At 33.4% G+C, this 14,437-nt stretch overlaps 1 protein-coding gene across 2 annotated transcripts in view; it reads left to right on the forward strand.

Annotated features, from left to right (window-relative positions):
* The window catches only part of CEP120 (centrosomal protein 120), a 35,573-nt gene extending 30,571 nt beyond the window's left edge, over positions 1-5,002 (forward strand). The window contains exons 19-21 of one of the 2 annotated variants that reach the window (XM_039334189.1): positions 1,472-1,617; positions 2,217-2,394; positions 4,129-5,002. In XM_039334189.1, coding sequence (XP_039190123.1) covers positions 1,472-1,617; positions 2,217-2,394; positions 4,129-4,155 — 351 coding nt within the window. In that variant the 3' untranslated portion in view covers positions 4,156-5,002. Of the gene's footprint in view, positions 1-1,471; positions 1,618-2,216; positions 3,813-4,128 lie in introns of those variants that run through there. The other variant, XM_039334188.1, reaches the window with a different exon arrangement.
* Positions 5,003-14,437: the final 9,435 nt, after the last annotated feature.

The following is a 14,437-nucleotide window of genomic DNA, read 5'->3' on the forward strand; positions in this document are numbered from 1 at the left end:
TTATTGAAAGAAAGAAGACCAGTACATGTTTTTAATCCAAAACCAGATATTTTGTAATGATTTCAGCAATGCAAAACTATTCAGTATTAAATACTATTGAGTTCAATGGAATTTGCTTCCATTAATGTATCCATAAGTCTGCAGCCAACCTCTATGTGTGTATGTGTTTGTGTTGTGTACTAGATAACCTATGACCTGTTAGATCATTGTTCCAGAGACATTTCCTTACAGATTCCCCAGTTTCCTTCAACATTGACAGGGCTTCTAATGTACTTGAAAAGTTCTTAAACATTCAGAGAGATTTTTGGAGATGTATCTGCCTTGAAAGTAGTCCATGTTGAACACTTGTAGCAGATTCAAACATCAAGAGTTTTATATTTTATGACACTTTACATTATGGCATAAAATGCTTTATGATAATTTTTATGTCATGAATTTTTTAAAATAAAATTTGCCACATTTCAATTCCACAGGAGACAGAGGCCCTAGATTTGGGCACACTATGTAAGGTAGCTCATTTGAGGTATCTTGGTTGAAAAAGTTTTGCCCTATGATGCATGAGTTTAAAAGCTACAGCCATGAAAATTTTAGTAGATTATAGAAAACTTCATCCAACTTGTATTTCATTACAAGTAGTCTTCATGTAGCGACTACAATTGGTGCAAGCAATTTAGTTATTGCTGTCACTAAGTGAAACTACTACTATGCTTATGATCTTTATCATTCCTTTTTCATCACCACATAACTGTGATTGGTCACTAAACCAGGCTGTCACTAAATAAGGACTATCTGTATATTCTTTCTTATGTTACCAGTTCTGCACCATTATCATCATCATCATCATCAGGACATAAATCTACCTAGTTTATTTCCTTCATCCTTTTCCTTGGAGATTTAGAAAAATTTTAATATGCTATTTTAAAGTATATTATATACTTTTTCCAGACGTGGTGTGTATTCCTATGAGAGACATAATTATATGGGCTGTACAATTAATCAAACTATTGGGATGGTACATGCTTAAAAAACAATTTGTAGCTTATGATGTTTTGATGCATAGGCAACTGAAGGGACAATCACTGAACAATGAAGTATAGGCCACCTCTGTTTTAATCTTTTTTGCTGCCCAGAGATATGGACGAGTGGGTGGCCCTAGAAATTAATTAAATTAATCGTCATTTATTTCAACTTTTAAATAATTTAGTAAAAGGGAAGAAATGTACAAATACATGGGTTTTAAGTCTCTTTCTATGGTATCTCTATTTCTGTACGTAACTCGTGTAAATGGTGTCAGCATTTTTTAAATAAAAATGTAGATGGTGGTTTTTATGATGCTTGCTAAGTACTCCCTTATGGTCTATCTCACTTGCATATGCACAAACCAAACCCACAGTTCCTGATTAAATAAGATAAACTGTCAAATACGGTGGAAATATTTCTGTAAAATTAAATGTAGTCGGCTTTTCCTTAGCGTGAGCAAGAGAATGCTATGGCCCGTCTTAAAAAGCAGCAACAAGAACTTGAACACATGAGACTTCGGTACCTTGCAGCAGAAGAGAAAGAATTAGGGAAGACACAGCGGCAAGAGCTAGAGGATATCAGAAATGAGCTGAACAGGTATTGTACCATTTGCTGGATTTTTACTTCTGCTGCTGAATAGGTGAAGGTTCAGCTAAGTTAAATTTAATTGGCTGTCAGTCCTGTAAAAGAACACAGCTTTCTGTCCCTTAGGTAATATTTGCCCATTTATAAAATGTAGCAACCTTGTTTTATAGGAAATCTATGCCAAAGGCCACCAGACCTAGTTTTTTATCTTGACTGTAGCAAATAATACAGCAAGATATTTTTTTACCTCCTGTTCTAAGCAAACCTGTTTGCTGCATAATAAAGGACATATTAATAGTTCTCTCATTTCTATGAGCATAACACTTTCTATTTTAAATGGCTGAGTACTTCCAATACCTTTAAATGATGTATTTTTGAATGTGTTCAGACAGTTTAATTCTTAATAAAGATCACTCAAATTTATACACTTGAGAAAAGCACTTGTGTCTTCCAGCAGAGGGCTTATGCAATCTAATTAGCATTGAGACTCTTCTAATTAGGTAATAGTGTCTGTTTCTTTTCATTTCGACTAATTTCAGTAGAAAGCTGGCTCTGAAAAAGCAAAAGACCAGATTGTAGACTAGTACAACTCAGTGTATTTTTCCTTTTAGATTGAAACAAGAAGAAGACAAGAAAAAGTCACAAGATGCCCAAGAGTTATTGGGAGTCCAACTGCAAAATTCTCACACTGGGAAAGGAGATGAGGCTTTGGATGACTACCTTGCACGTCTAATAGAGGAGAGGGATACCTTGTTGAGAACAGGTGTATATAATCATGAAGATCACATCGTAAGTGAGCTTGATCGTCAAATCAGTGAAGTGCTTGCAAAAAGAAATAGAAGCAAGTAGCAGGATTCAAGAGAATTAGTCATTTTTTTTTTTACTTCCAAGATTCAGGTTTTAACAAATGGTAGATTGAATCAGATTTTTGAAGGATTTGTGTATATACTCCTGTCTCCCAAGACTTATTGCTAAACTAGAATATCACTATACTACTTCTAAGAAATGGGAAGAACATTGACTACTTCAATTATTTTATTACTTTTTTACCTATTTATTTTTGTCAATTGGTCAGTATTGCAAAAGCTTTCATTTACACAGTGGAAATATTTCTTGTCAGAATTTATTGCTTGCTTATTTTATTACATGCCTGCGTTTTTAAAGAAATTTCAATAAAACTGCATTTAGGAAAATGTCCTACAATAATTTGTAGTAACTTTTAAGCAAAATTGAGATTACATGTCTACTTTTCCTTATATGATAGATTTTCCTTTAAAGAAACTACTTTACTTATTCAGATGATGAATTGTTTAACAATAAGTTGTACAAATAGGCTCTTATTTAGGTTGAATAGCACAGTTCTTACTGACAAGTAGCTGAATCCTAAGCAAGTTATGTTAAACTCACAATTCATTTAAGATCCATCAAGCAATGGCACCTGGTTTAACTGGGCCAATTTGTAGTGAAAGAAATGGTGGAAGAGTATTTGGAAAATTTGGTAGCAGATAGCCATGCTTTTAAGTGCATTCCTCTGATCTGTAAAAGGAGATGGCTTACTTAATATTACATCCAGTTTATAACCACTTTGCATATCAAATAGTTGTCAGGATAGATTAATGTTTTCCTTACATCAATATTATTGTCATCCATATATTAAAATTTATACAGAATTAAGTGAGGGGTGATCTGTATATCTGGAAGCTATTGCCTATATCAGTTGTCCAATCTAACACTAAGCAAGCACACAGTTGTTTAGATATTACTAGGCCTGCATCTTGCTACACAGTGATTTTACATGTTCAAGACAGATTTTGCGATATAAATAATCCAGCATATCAGGCTATGGCTCTGTGCTTAAAATTAGAAAATAAAATGTTTAATTCAACAGTGTAATTATCCATCTATTGGATTTAATTATTTAATTAAATTTAATTATTAAATATCCATCTCTTTAAAGGATATTTTAAAAGATGTTAGTAACTTGGGCTATACTCAAATAATTTATCTCCTATGTGATATGTAATAGACACACAAACACATGCATTCTAATCCTAATTCTCACTTTATCGTGATTACCGGGTTTTATTTATATTGTTTTATTGATTTTCCTGCTTGATCATTGTGAGAGGCCCAAAGTCATTGAAAGTTGAGCAACATACAAATTTAATAATATTATATTCACCACCAAATAAAAAGTAACAATGGAAGAAAGCTTCAACATAGAATTGATTTTTGACTCAAAATCATATCATGCAGTTTCTGCCTGAGTTAGCTATATCAGCTTTGGTGATGCATAATTCTCAGCAATATGTTCAGTGTGTGTTTTTTATGGATGGAGCGTCACATGTGCATGTGAAGTATGGGATTGTTTTATTGTATGGTTTGGATGGGGATCTGCATCCTAAACCTTTAGCCTGAATGTTTCCAGGCCAGAACATTTCCTTTATGCATACAACTGAAAACATTCAGCGGGGATTTTTCCTGAATAAGGAACTTAGTTTATCTCTTATTTTATATCCATAGTTTAAAATGACTGAGGCTGCAGCATAGTCTTAATCAGGTTGGTGCCAGAAATGATAGAATTCCAGATGTGATGATGGGCAGAAAGAAAATGGGAAAACATCATTATCACCTAAACGCTGGACAGTGTGTCTTCAATAATAGGCCCCTTTCCTTTTCCTGTCTCTTATCTAATGAGGAACTCAAAATAACCTAAAAGATTTGTGACTTTAAATGTTGTAATATGAACACTGGAGTGTTTTTTTTCTGATGATAGAATTTTAATTTTTTTCCCCATAAACTTAAAATATGTTTACATTCAGTATTGAATATATGAAAGTAACATGAAAGTTTAAAAAATTGGTTTTAAAAATGGATTTCTTAAAGTAAAATGTATACTACTGCATGCTGCTGATTAACTCAATTTTTCAGTATTTTGAGACAAAATACACACATTTGTATTTTCCACACATATTCTGTTAGAATAGTTTCATTACACTTCAAATCTCACTTCTACACCGAAAATCCATATATTTTATGTTATTTGTGGCTTTGTTTGAATTACAGGGTTTTAAAAGGTATTTTAAAATGTATTTACATTGTAAATCTATTCACACTGTAAGCAACTACATTTGTGCTGATTATCCTTTTAAAGGACTGAAACAGGAAGACATTTTTTCTTCAAGTTAATTTTCATTAACTGTACCATTTGCATTTAAAGATTTTGTAATGTTGAACAGTTTACTTCTATATGTGATATATTTGCAATAAATCGTATTCATAATTATCATCCTAGAATTTAAATAATGCAACAGTGAGCAATTATAATTTGTAAATAATTTAATTTATTGCATTGTTAACATGTCATAAAAGAAAATGCCAATAAACCTGAAATATTCTTTTATGTTTCATGCAGTTAAATTGTATAGGTCTAAAATGTAAATCAAACATTGAGTTTGCAACTAACTCTCAAACACTAGAGGGGGCCTTAACATTAAATAAAGGGCCTTTTTTTCAATCTAAAATGTATTTTAAGGCTTGGTGAGCATGAATTCAACAAACCTTGGAATATGTATTACTTAACTCCTTTTAAAATAGCATTAAACACAGTTTCACACACATTCCTTTAAAGATAAAATATACAAATGGAATCCACTACACTTTCTAAGTATCTCCTTATGCATATCTGTGAAGCTTATGCAGCACTTGATGCTTTGCAGCTCCAAAGATGGCTTTTCACAAGGAATCAGATAGCAAATCAACTTTAACAGTTACCACAGAGGAGAAAGTGAGCTAGTGTCTATTGGTCTCCAATTTATCTCCACAAACAGATGATAAATATGGATCCATATTTGGTTTCATTGTAAATTTTTCTTTGGTCTAGAATAGATCTCTATCTGTGCAGAATGGAGCATTATTTAACACTTGCAACATTCCACTTCCACTGGAAGGTTTTGACACTTCTTAATAGTCTTTAGGAGAGCCAGTTTGGTGTAGTGGTTAAGACATCATTATGGAAATCAGCAGACCATGGGTTCTAGTCCCATCTTAGTTACAAAGCCAGCTGCTTAACCTTGGCTTAGTCTCTTTCTCTCAGCCCTAGTAAGAAGGCAAAAGCAAAGCACTTCTGAAAAATATTGCCAAGAAATCTGCAGGGACTTATCCAAGCAGTCTGCTGAGAACGGGACACAATTAAACAGAAGGAAGCAAAAAATCTGTAATGAAACGATAATTATTTATGAATATGTTCTTACTATTTATAACAATGCTTTACATCCTTTATTGACTTGATTTTCATTCCAAATAGCAAAACATCACCTTAACTCATTGTTAACAGCTACACACATAGATAAATAGTAAGAGAAATTAAACAGTATAAATAGAAGCAATAGAATCTATTTTTTTTAAAATGTATTCTAGGGTAATCAAATAAATCCCTGCTTAAAGTATAATTATTTGATTATTGTATATGTGTTGATTCAAATAATGTCCATTCCTTAGCAGAAGACATTGCTGGCAAAATAATTTAGACTTCATTTTATTTTGCTACTGCTGTTTTGAAATAATCATGACCTATCTTTAGAATGGGAAGTCCCAAACATGCAATTGTTCAGGGAAAACCTAGAAAATGACGGCTCCATATGCTTAGATATTATTTCATTTACTTCTCTGGAGGCTTGCATTTCTGTTTTCATTAGAAATGTTTTTACAGATGTTGGCTCTGCAGATATGAACTCTGGTGGAGAGGTGGTCGGATATTTGGCATCTAGAACAAAAAAGAAAAGAAATCAGCTCTGAAAGCCTAATATAGAGAGAAATAATTTACTGTCTTTATGATGTATAAATGTATAACAGCTCTACAGAGGCTTTAAGGCTGAGTAATTGAATTTGAGCTAATACAGAAATATTTGCAATTAGTCTTTTAGAATGAAATATATCATTCATCATGATAAAGGACTAAAAAAGCAGCCATAAATAACACTTCTGGAAAAATTGTGCCCACTAATTTATATTATTTTCCTTTTCATGTGAAATAATTATATTAATCTGTCTATATATCTAACAGTGTGTAGTGCTTTGGCCTATGTTACCAATGTGACGATATTGATGTATATCAAATATTTGAACCCAGATACACATCATTGAGGAGAATATCTTTTTTGTGGCAATGTTTAATTTTACTAAATAATCAAACTGGAACAAACATCTCAAACAGTGATGGGATTCAGACTAATTTGAGCTGCAGCAAAAAGCATATTTTGAAAGGCTTTGCACAGGAAGATTTTGACTTTTCTGTATTCTGTGAAGTGATGACATCTATTATTCAAATTTCACTTGTCTTATTTCTAACTGAAGCAGAAAACTTACATTTGCTTTGGATAGAATAATGTTTACAATTTCAGATTCCAAAACTATTAGTGATATCCAATATTGTGTGAACATACTAACTTACCATCAGCATTCCAACTCTCTGGAGCCAATTTGTAATTAGGGGAAGTTTCAGAGATGAGAAGATAGAATCTATATACCAACAGGGTCACTTCCACTGGCCAACAGAAACTGAATTTTATTGCTTAAAATAATAAAAATGAGTTAAATATAACTCTTAAAAACATATCTAGACTATTGTCATGGTACTTTTATGGAAGTGACTTGTTATTGACTTCTGCTAAGACAATTTTCAACAATTTCCTAGTCTACCAACAACCATGGAATTCTTATGTCTTAACTATATACCATACTTAAACAGAAGCATGATTATAGTTTTATTCCCTACCTATTTTTGCTTATTTGGGATTTGAGTTGTGCAAGGATTGCTTAATATGTTTGTGGTCAGATCTTCACCTAAGAATATAATCCAGATCACATTATATTGGTCTGCAGTTGGTGAACAGATCATCCCAATTTGTTTCTGATTCTGGTATTCTCTGCCTTTCCAGAATCTAATATGCAAAATATAAATGTTTAATAGCTTCTATAACTTTATTAAAAGAGGATGAGGTTTTCCGGAAAGTTAGAGATGGGCTGATTACCTGATCAATAATTCTATGTAAAAAAAATTTAAACTGCACAATCATTTGACCATAGCATGTACTTCTATAAGACTCTCAGTAGTCCCAACATGAGGATATATGTAGGCACTTGGACAATCCCTTGAGGGTCAGTGCCTAATATACTATGAATATAGTTAGAGCTAGAAGAGTGAATTTTTTCCTAAGAACTATAGGTATGGTTATTATATTATTTATATTATTATTTACAGTTAAAAATAGAAGCTAATAAATAATGATTAGAAAAAAAGATAAATTAGGAGAACTAGGTAAAAGAAACTACTACAATTTAACTGTTTATATTTGTAAATTAAATGCATGAGTCATCTAATTTGTAATGGTTATATAAAAACACACCCAGTACAATGAAAACAAGAAGATTATAATAGCTGCCTTAAAAAAAAGTTAGGCTATGTAAACAAAGGGAAGACATGAGAAAAGAGATAGAGAAAGCTACATCAACTGAAAAAAGGATTAGATGAGAGTGGGAATGAGGATAAAAATGTGAGTATTGTTTGCAAGTAGTATTGCTGGGAATACAACATACGAACAAAAAGTTGAGCCACACTCAGTTTTGTGAAGGCAAGAGTGAATATGCATCTGTCTTTCTTTTAGCTGTTCTCCTTTCCACAAAGCAGGGTCACACTGTTTCACATCAATTTGAATTCAGTACTCCTTACTTCCCCTCACAAAATACGTAGTTGGGCTTCTGGAGGAAGAAATGGTGGGCTGAAGACAGCTCCATGAAAAATGGAGTTGATGACTGCAGCAAAGAACGAAGAACCAAAGAACCAACGGTAGACTGGCTTTTCAAACTTCTCCAGACAAAGAGGGAATGGGAGATCACTCACAAGTGCTCCAGATAGTTGCTTTTCATGAAGTAACTGCAAAACAACAGTTTGCAGCGGATTTTAAACATGGGCAACAAGGGAACAGCCATCAATCAGAATGCACCAGGTGAGTCTGCCTTCAAGCCTTAATGAAAGAAAATTTTAATTACAAGCTTAAAAACTAAAAAAAAAAACCTAGGAAAAAGCTATTGAAGACTTTGAGTCTAGAAGTTATAAATGGATCAAGGGTCCAGTTAAATTTGAAAAAAGGCTTTGAAATTAATTTTCTTTTATATATCACATTTTCATGCCACATACATTTGGAACAAGTGTATGTCTTCCTCTTCCGTCACATGAAAATTTTTCATAATTCTGATTCTAAAATCTCAGATTATCTCACTGTACTTACAAGTTTCTACTTTTCCATCCTCTTCACGTTCACTGACTCCTGACATTTCTGTGTGGGAAAAACAAAGCTTTTACCTTCTGAACAGAACCAAATAAAGGTTTTTATTTGGGGAAATGGTCAAAAACATGTGGGGTAGCTTTATTTTTCAAGCTTCAGCAGCTTTTTCTTACTGAAGTGATACTGGTCATTTTAGCAGGAAATCCTACTTTTTTATTACATTTATTTACTTCACATTATGATAAAGAGAAAAATGATTCTTAGCAATCTTTCATGTTTCAGTTTTTCATTATATAACTCTTTGATTCTAAATGGAAGAAAAAGGTACATAGATTTTTCATTCCAATCAAGCTTATTATTTTATGGAAATAGTTAACAATTTCTAAACAAATTTAGTATGCATTGATGTTGCAAAGCTTTGTTTTATCCTAAATTGTATACTTTTTTTCCTAAATATTCTGAGAAGGAATTATTCCAAAATACTGAGGAGATTGGATGTCTTGATGAACCAATATTGTTTCTCTTATTGTGAGGGGCAACTTATTGGCTGTATATAACTCATTTACATCACAGAATTGTGCTGCTGAAATTCAGTGATAAAACTATTGATTTGGGGCAATGCAATTTTTTTTTTTTTGCTTGACTTATGTTGTTGCAAAAGAAGGATAGGGAAGCAGGAGGCTTCTGGAACGAATATCCATGTTTAAATTGCTCTCATTCAGCCCATGAACGTTGGTGAACAATTCCAGGCTGTTGGGACTTTTTCAAGGTGGGAATAGAAGCAAGTTGACCTCTGACCTATCCCAGGCTCATCTCCACCCAATGATATCAAGTATGGTCAGGCAAGTAAGTTCCTGCCCCCAATCCTGGGAAGGTTGCCTTTCCCTGGCCTAGATGTTTAACAAATGACCCAAAGACTGGTGTTTAGTTTTTCTCTGAAAGATGTTTCTGACCTGATAAAAGCAAACAAATATGCAAGTTTGCAGTTGCTGGGGAAGAATAGGCAGTTTTTGTGGGTGGAGTGAAGGGAGCTCTGTTAAGTAGTAATGCCTGAGAAAACGTAATGTTAAAAAACCCAAATAATAACCACTACTACACTAAAAACTATACATAGTATCATATATTTACTACATATTTTTACACTGGCAAAATGAATAAACAAATATCCGTATATTGAAGGCTTTTATCTTCTCATTTTGTTATTAGCAGATAACAGAAGCCACATTTTTACAGTTTACAAAGCCAGATTGGTAAAATAGTTGTAATATTTTAAATGGCATCTCCATTTTAATTTTTGCAGATCCTTTTTTTTTCTCTGCCATTCTGGAACATGCCCCTAAAACCAGACCAATAGGTTTCATACCCTACAATTCATGATCCAAGAGAGAGAAATGTATGCACAGGGCCATCTCCTTCAAATTGTCTCAAATGTGTGCGACCTGCTCGTGCCCCACCAATAAGCAAATTAAACAACCATTTTAGTTAATTTTTTAAATAATTTATGTTCCATTGTTCATTCTCAACAAAAATTCCAAAGTAGAAACTCATCATGGATAATACATATCAGAAATAAAAGCATCATCATCATCAGTAGTAGTAGTTATGTTGACCATCAGGAGACACTACATAATCAGTTTTGTCCTATTTGGGACTTTATCAGGCATGGGATGGGAAGCCAGATACTATTCTAGGTTTCAAATCCTCCATCAGGAACTGAATTTTTTGATTTTTGCACTTTAGATGACTATATACAATGCATTAGCTTTAGGATCTATCAGGATCCTGATGCTTAGTGGTTGCAGGAACTGATATATAGAATCTATCAAAATGGTGCATGCCGTCTGCTTTCCATTAAGCACTTGGGGCAAAGAAATACAGATGTTATTTTACATTATACAGAATTTACATGAGTTACATCTCCCTGTTGGAAGGTGGACTGGGTATACCATTCTAATAGATACTATTACTAATGAAGACTAAAAAGGTTTCCAAACTATAGACAATAAAACACCACATTACCATATGAAAAAAGAGAAAAGCTTTTAACCAATAACAGTATCACACAGATATGTCAATGAAAGATATATACTTTATTTTTTAAAGACCAGAAATATGGGTGAATTGTCCCTTACCAAGATGTCCCTGTCTTTAATCCCTGCCAGTGTTCACAAATCCTAATGATAAACAGCAAGGTAAACTTTGAACTGATCATATAATAATTTATTAAAATGTTCCATTACAGAACAGTCTGCGTAGATTTGGTATAAAAGAGCTACTGCCCATCACTGTTTCATGTAGTCTCAAAAAGTGTCGTAATCTTTTCTCCACCTTTACAGCTTCTTAGAGTATTTGATGCAGTGAATTTAAAAAGGATTCTGTATTCCATATTCAATATATTTTAAGAAACAATCTAAACTGATTTTTTTACATTTCATTTTTGGTATCGTAATAACTATTGTAATGGCTATTAGGCTACAACATTCATACCTTATCTTTGTCAGCTAATGTTTCTAATTCCACCATTCCTGGAGGGAATAAACCCTGAAACTAAAGCCTGCAATATATTACAGAATCAAAAACTGCTTAGGCAGAACAAACAGGGGATTTGGCTTGGATAAACAGCAGAAAGCCCTGGTCTTTTATGTCCAGAGTTCAGAACACAAAGTAGAAAATGACTATAAATCATTCTGGCCAAGCAACATAACATGAATGTATGTTTATTTAAATCTCCATACTATCATTTATCTGGCTATTGTTGAGTTTCAAAAAATACTCTGCTACAGTGAAGCAAGCAGTGGATAATGCAAACCGTTTTACTGTAATAAAATTAGCTTATGAGAAATGAAATCATTTAAATGGATTCAACATAGCTTGATCCAAAACATCAAGCGGTGCAATAATTCAGTAATAACAAACTTAAAAGTTTTAAGCAAACTTAAAGTTCCTTTTGAATATCACAATTTCATTGGTCTGAAATCTAAAGAAGCAGCACTACATGCTGAAAACATAAAAGGATCAAGTATAATGCTGTTTTCTAAAACTGAAACGTCGACTTCAAAAGACTTTTTCAGTTTATTTTTTAAATTAGCAATCCTAAAATTATTTAAAATGGGTAATAATAAATCTAATGTTACCAATGTTATTTATATTTTCTTGTTTACGCTGTTTGCTTTTCCTTCCAGAAGCTAAAGATGTAGCTTCTTCCAGTGAGAGGAAATTAACAAAGTGATAATAATTAAGCTTACTACATAACAGCAATAACTTTACTGCCCAACTAATAAATCATTATATAATAGTCATAACAGATTAGCAAACTTATCAGAGAGACAAAATATATTCTACCATTTCACCAACTTTCAGCAACATAGCAAATCTGTTTATCTGCATAACTTTTTAAACAATAGATGTCATAGCATATTGAGCTAAGCACATGTTTACTGGCTCTGTTTCAGCACATTAACCACTGTCCTGCAGTGGCTCCCATTTCAATAGCAGATTTCATTTGAAATCAGACTTACAAGTATTGCCTTGTCCAAAGTGATGGCAAGCAGGTGAATAGTATTTCTACTACTGATGAATTGCTGTGGCAAAAAAGATAATATTACACAACATCAAATCTGGATGCCTCCCAATTATACTGATGAAAATGCAACCATCAGATTGGTCACTGGGACAACAGTTTTCAGCAGGATTACCTCAAGATACTTTCTGGTCTGAGGGGAAGAAAAAGGCAGAAAAGTCTCCTATTCTGATGTGCAGATTTTGGTTTGGCTAGCAACTGAATTTCATTTCAGCATCGTCTGCTCTGCTTTTCACCATTACATTAAAGATAGCTCTCTTTTTCAGGCCTTGTTATAGACTAGTCAATTACACTGATTTGCAAACCAAATTTAGGTGCCAATAGTCTTCTATTATAGATGAGGATCTAAAAGATATTTCTCCCTTATAAAGTTGCTCTTGATTAAAATCTCATTAACTATCTTCTTACCAAAAATATTGCTATTAGAAAAATGACTCAACGGCAGCATCCCGCTTCTAGAATTGTTCATGTAAAACAATAAAAAATATTTCTATTTCATCATATTTTAATAGTTTAAATGAAAACTAATTGGAAACTTTAAAAAAAAATACTCTGTTGGCAGTTTCATTTGATAAATCATGGAGGTTGGCTTTTTGGGTGTAACATGTAGGACTAAATTGTAGTCAATGTTTATTTAAAAGTTACACTGTCTTTAAAGTCTGCTGAAAGCCTGCATCCATTTGTTCAGTGCTTGATTTGCACAGACCATGTAGATAACATTTGTTTCAGTACTAATGGTTTTAGAGTTACAACTGGAACACCGATAAGGTCTCACACCAAGCCTGAACCTGAAATTCAGCTTCCCTTCCAATCCTATTTTGACCCAGAAATCTCTTCTCACACAACTTGCTGCCCTTTATTACATCTTAGCCTGGTTCACTCCTACCAAGTATGGTAAATTCTTGACATTTTTTCTTTTCTTTTTTTTTCCTTTTTTACCAAGTGCAGCTCCATTGTAAATACTACCTACTTGAGAAACCACATTTTCAAAGAGGAAGGAAAAATAACTGAGCGGTGTGTGTGCTGGAGAAGGCAGGAATAGCACACACGTAGCTATCAGTAGACTTAAGAATGGTGTCTGGAAAGCTTCAGAGGATGCTAATCTCAATTCAGGTTTTTCTTTTAAGGAATAGCAATAAAAGAGACTGGTGAGATAGGAGAACTGTTTACATCCATTTTGTGCACATCACTAACATGTTCCTTCCTTTAAACATCCAGCTATGTAATCTCATTGAAACTCATGGGGAGAAGAAAAACCTGACATTCTGAGCAAGGTGTCTTACTTTGTTGTTGTGAAGAAATAATTCTGTTGCACCTCAACACGTCTAGCCAGATGCTTAGAAGAGGATTTATTAGTAGTTCTTATGCTATTGAGGGTGGTCTGTTTGTTGTTGAATTGGTTTTTTTTGTTTTGTTTTGTTTTCTTCTCAAGGAAAATAGGCTTTCCAAGTATTGCACTTGGTAAAATGCTCTGAGCCAAGCTGGAGTATAAAATCTGCAGCTGAGAGCATTGTGGGCTATCACTAGCTCTATCAAATATATTTCTTCAATATATTTATTTAGCTGGCCTTACAAAACAATTGCAGATGAAGCCTCCATTAAGCTTAACAACACTTAAGCTACACACTCAAAAAAACCCACCAACCTCGTGTTGCTAATGCTGTAACTAACTCTTCAATAATGATGAGCCAGAAGAATGGCTTCTAATGCCAACCCTGAAGATTAGGTAGGTTCAAATGGATTAAATAAGTCCTTAAATTAACACAAGCTATTTCTACAATGATCTTAATTTAAATCATATCCTAGAGAATGCCAGCACTTAAGAAGTGAAGACTTTGCTTCCTCCAGAGCACTATTTGCATAGGAAGATTTCAGATTTCTTGCCTTCCTTCTTCCATTCTTATTCTCAATGAGTTTTGGCCATCATTCCCTCTATCCATCAGACATCTTTGTATGACATCTGAGC

The sequence above is a fragment of the Crotalus tigris genome, unplaced genomic scaffold (genome assembly GCF_016545835.1).
Source record: "Crotalus tigris isolate CLP2741 ecotype Arizona unplaced genomic scaffold, ASM1654583v1 scf7180000017628.32516253702:7417878, whole genome shotgun sequence".
Classification (NCBI taxonomy): domain Eukaryota; kingdom Metazoa; phylum Chordata; class Lepidosauria; order Squamata; family Viperidae; genus Crotalus; species Crotalus tigris.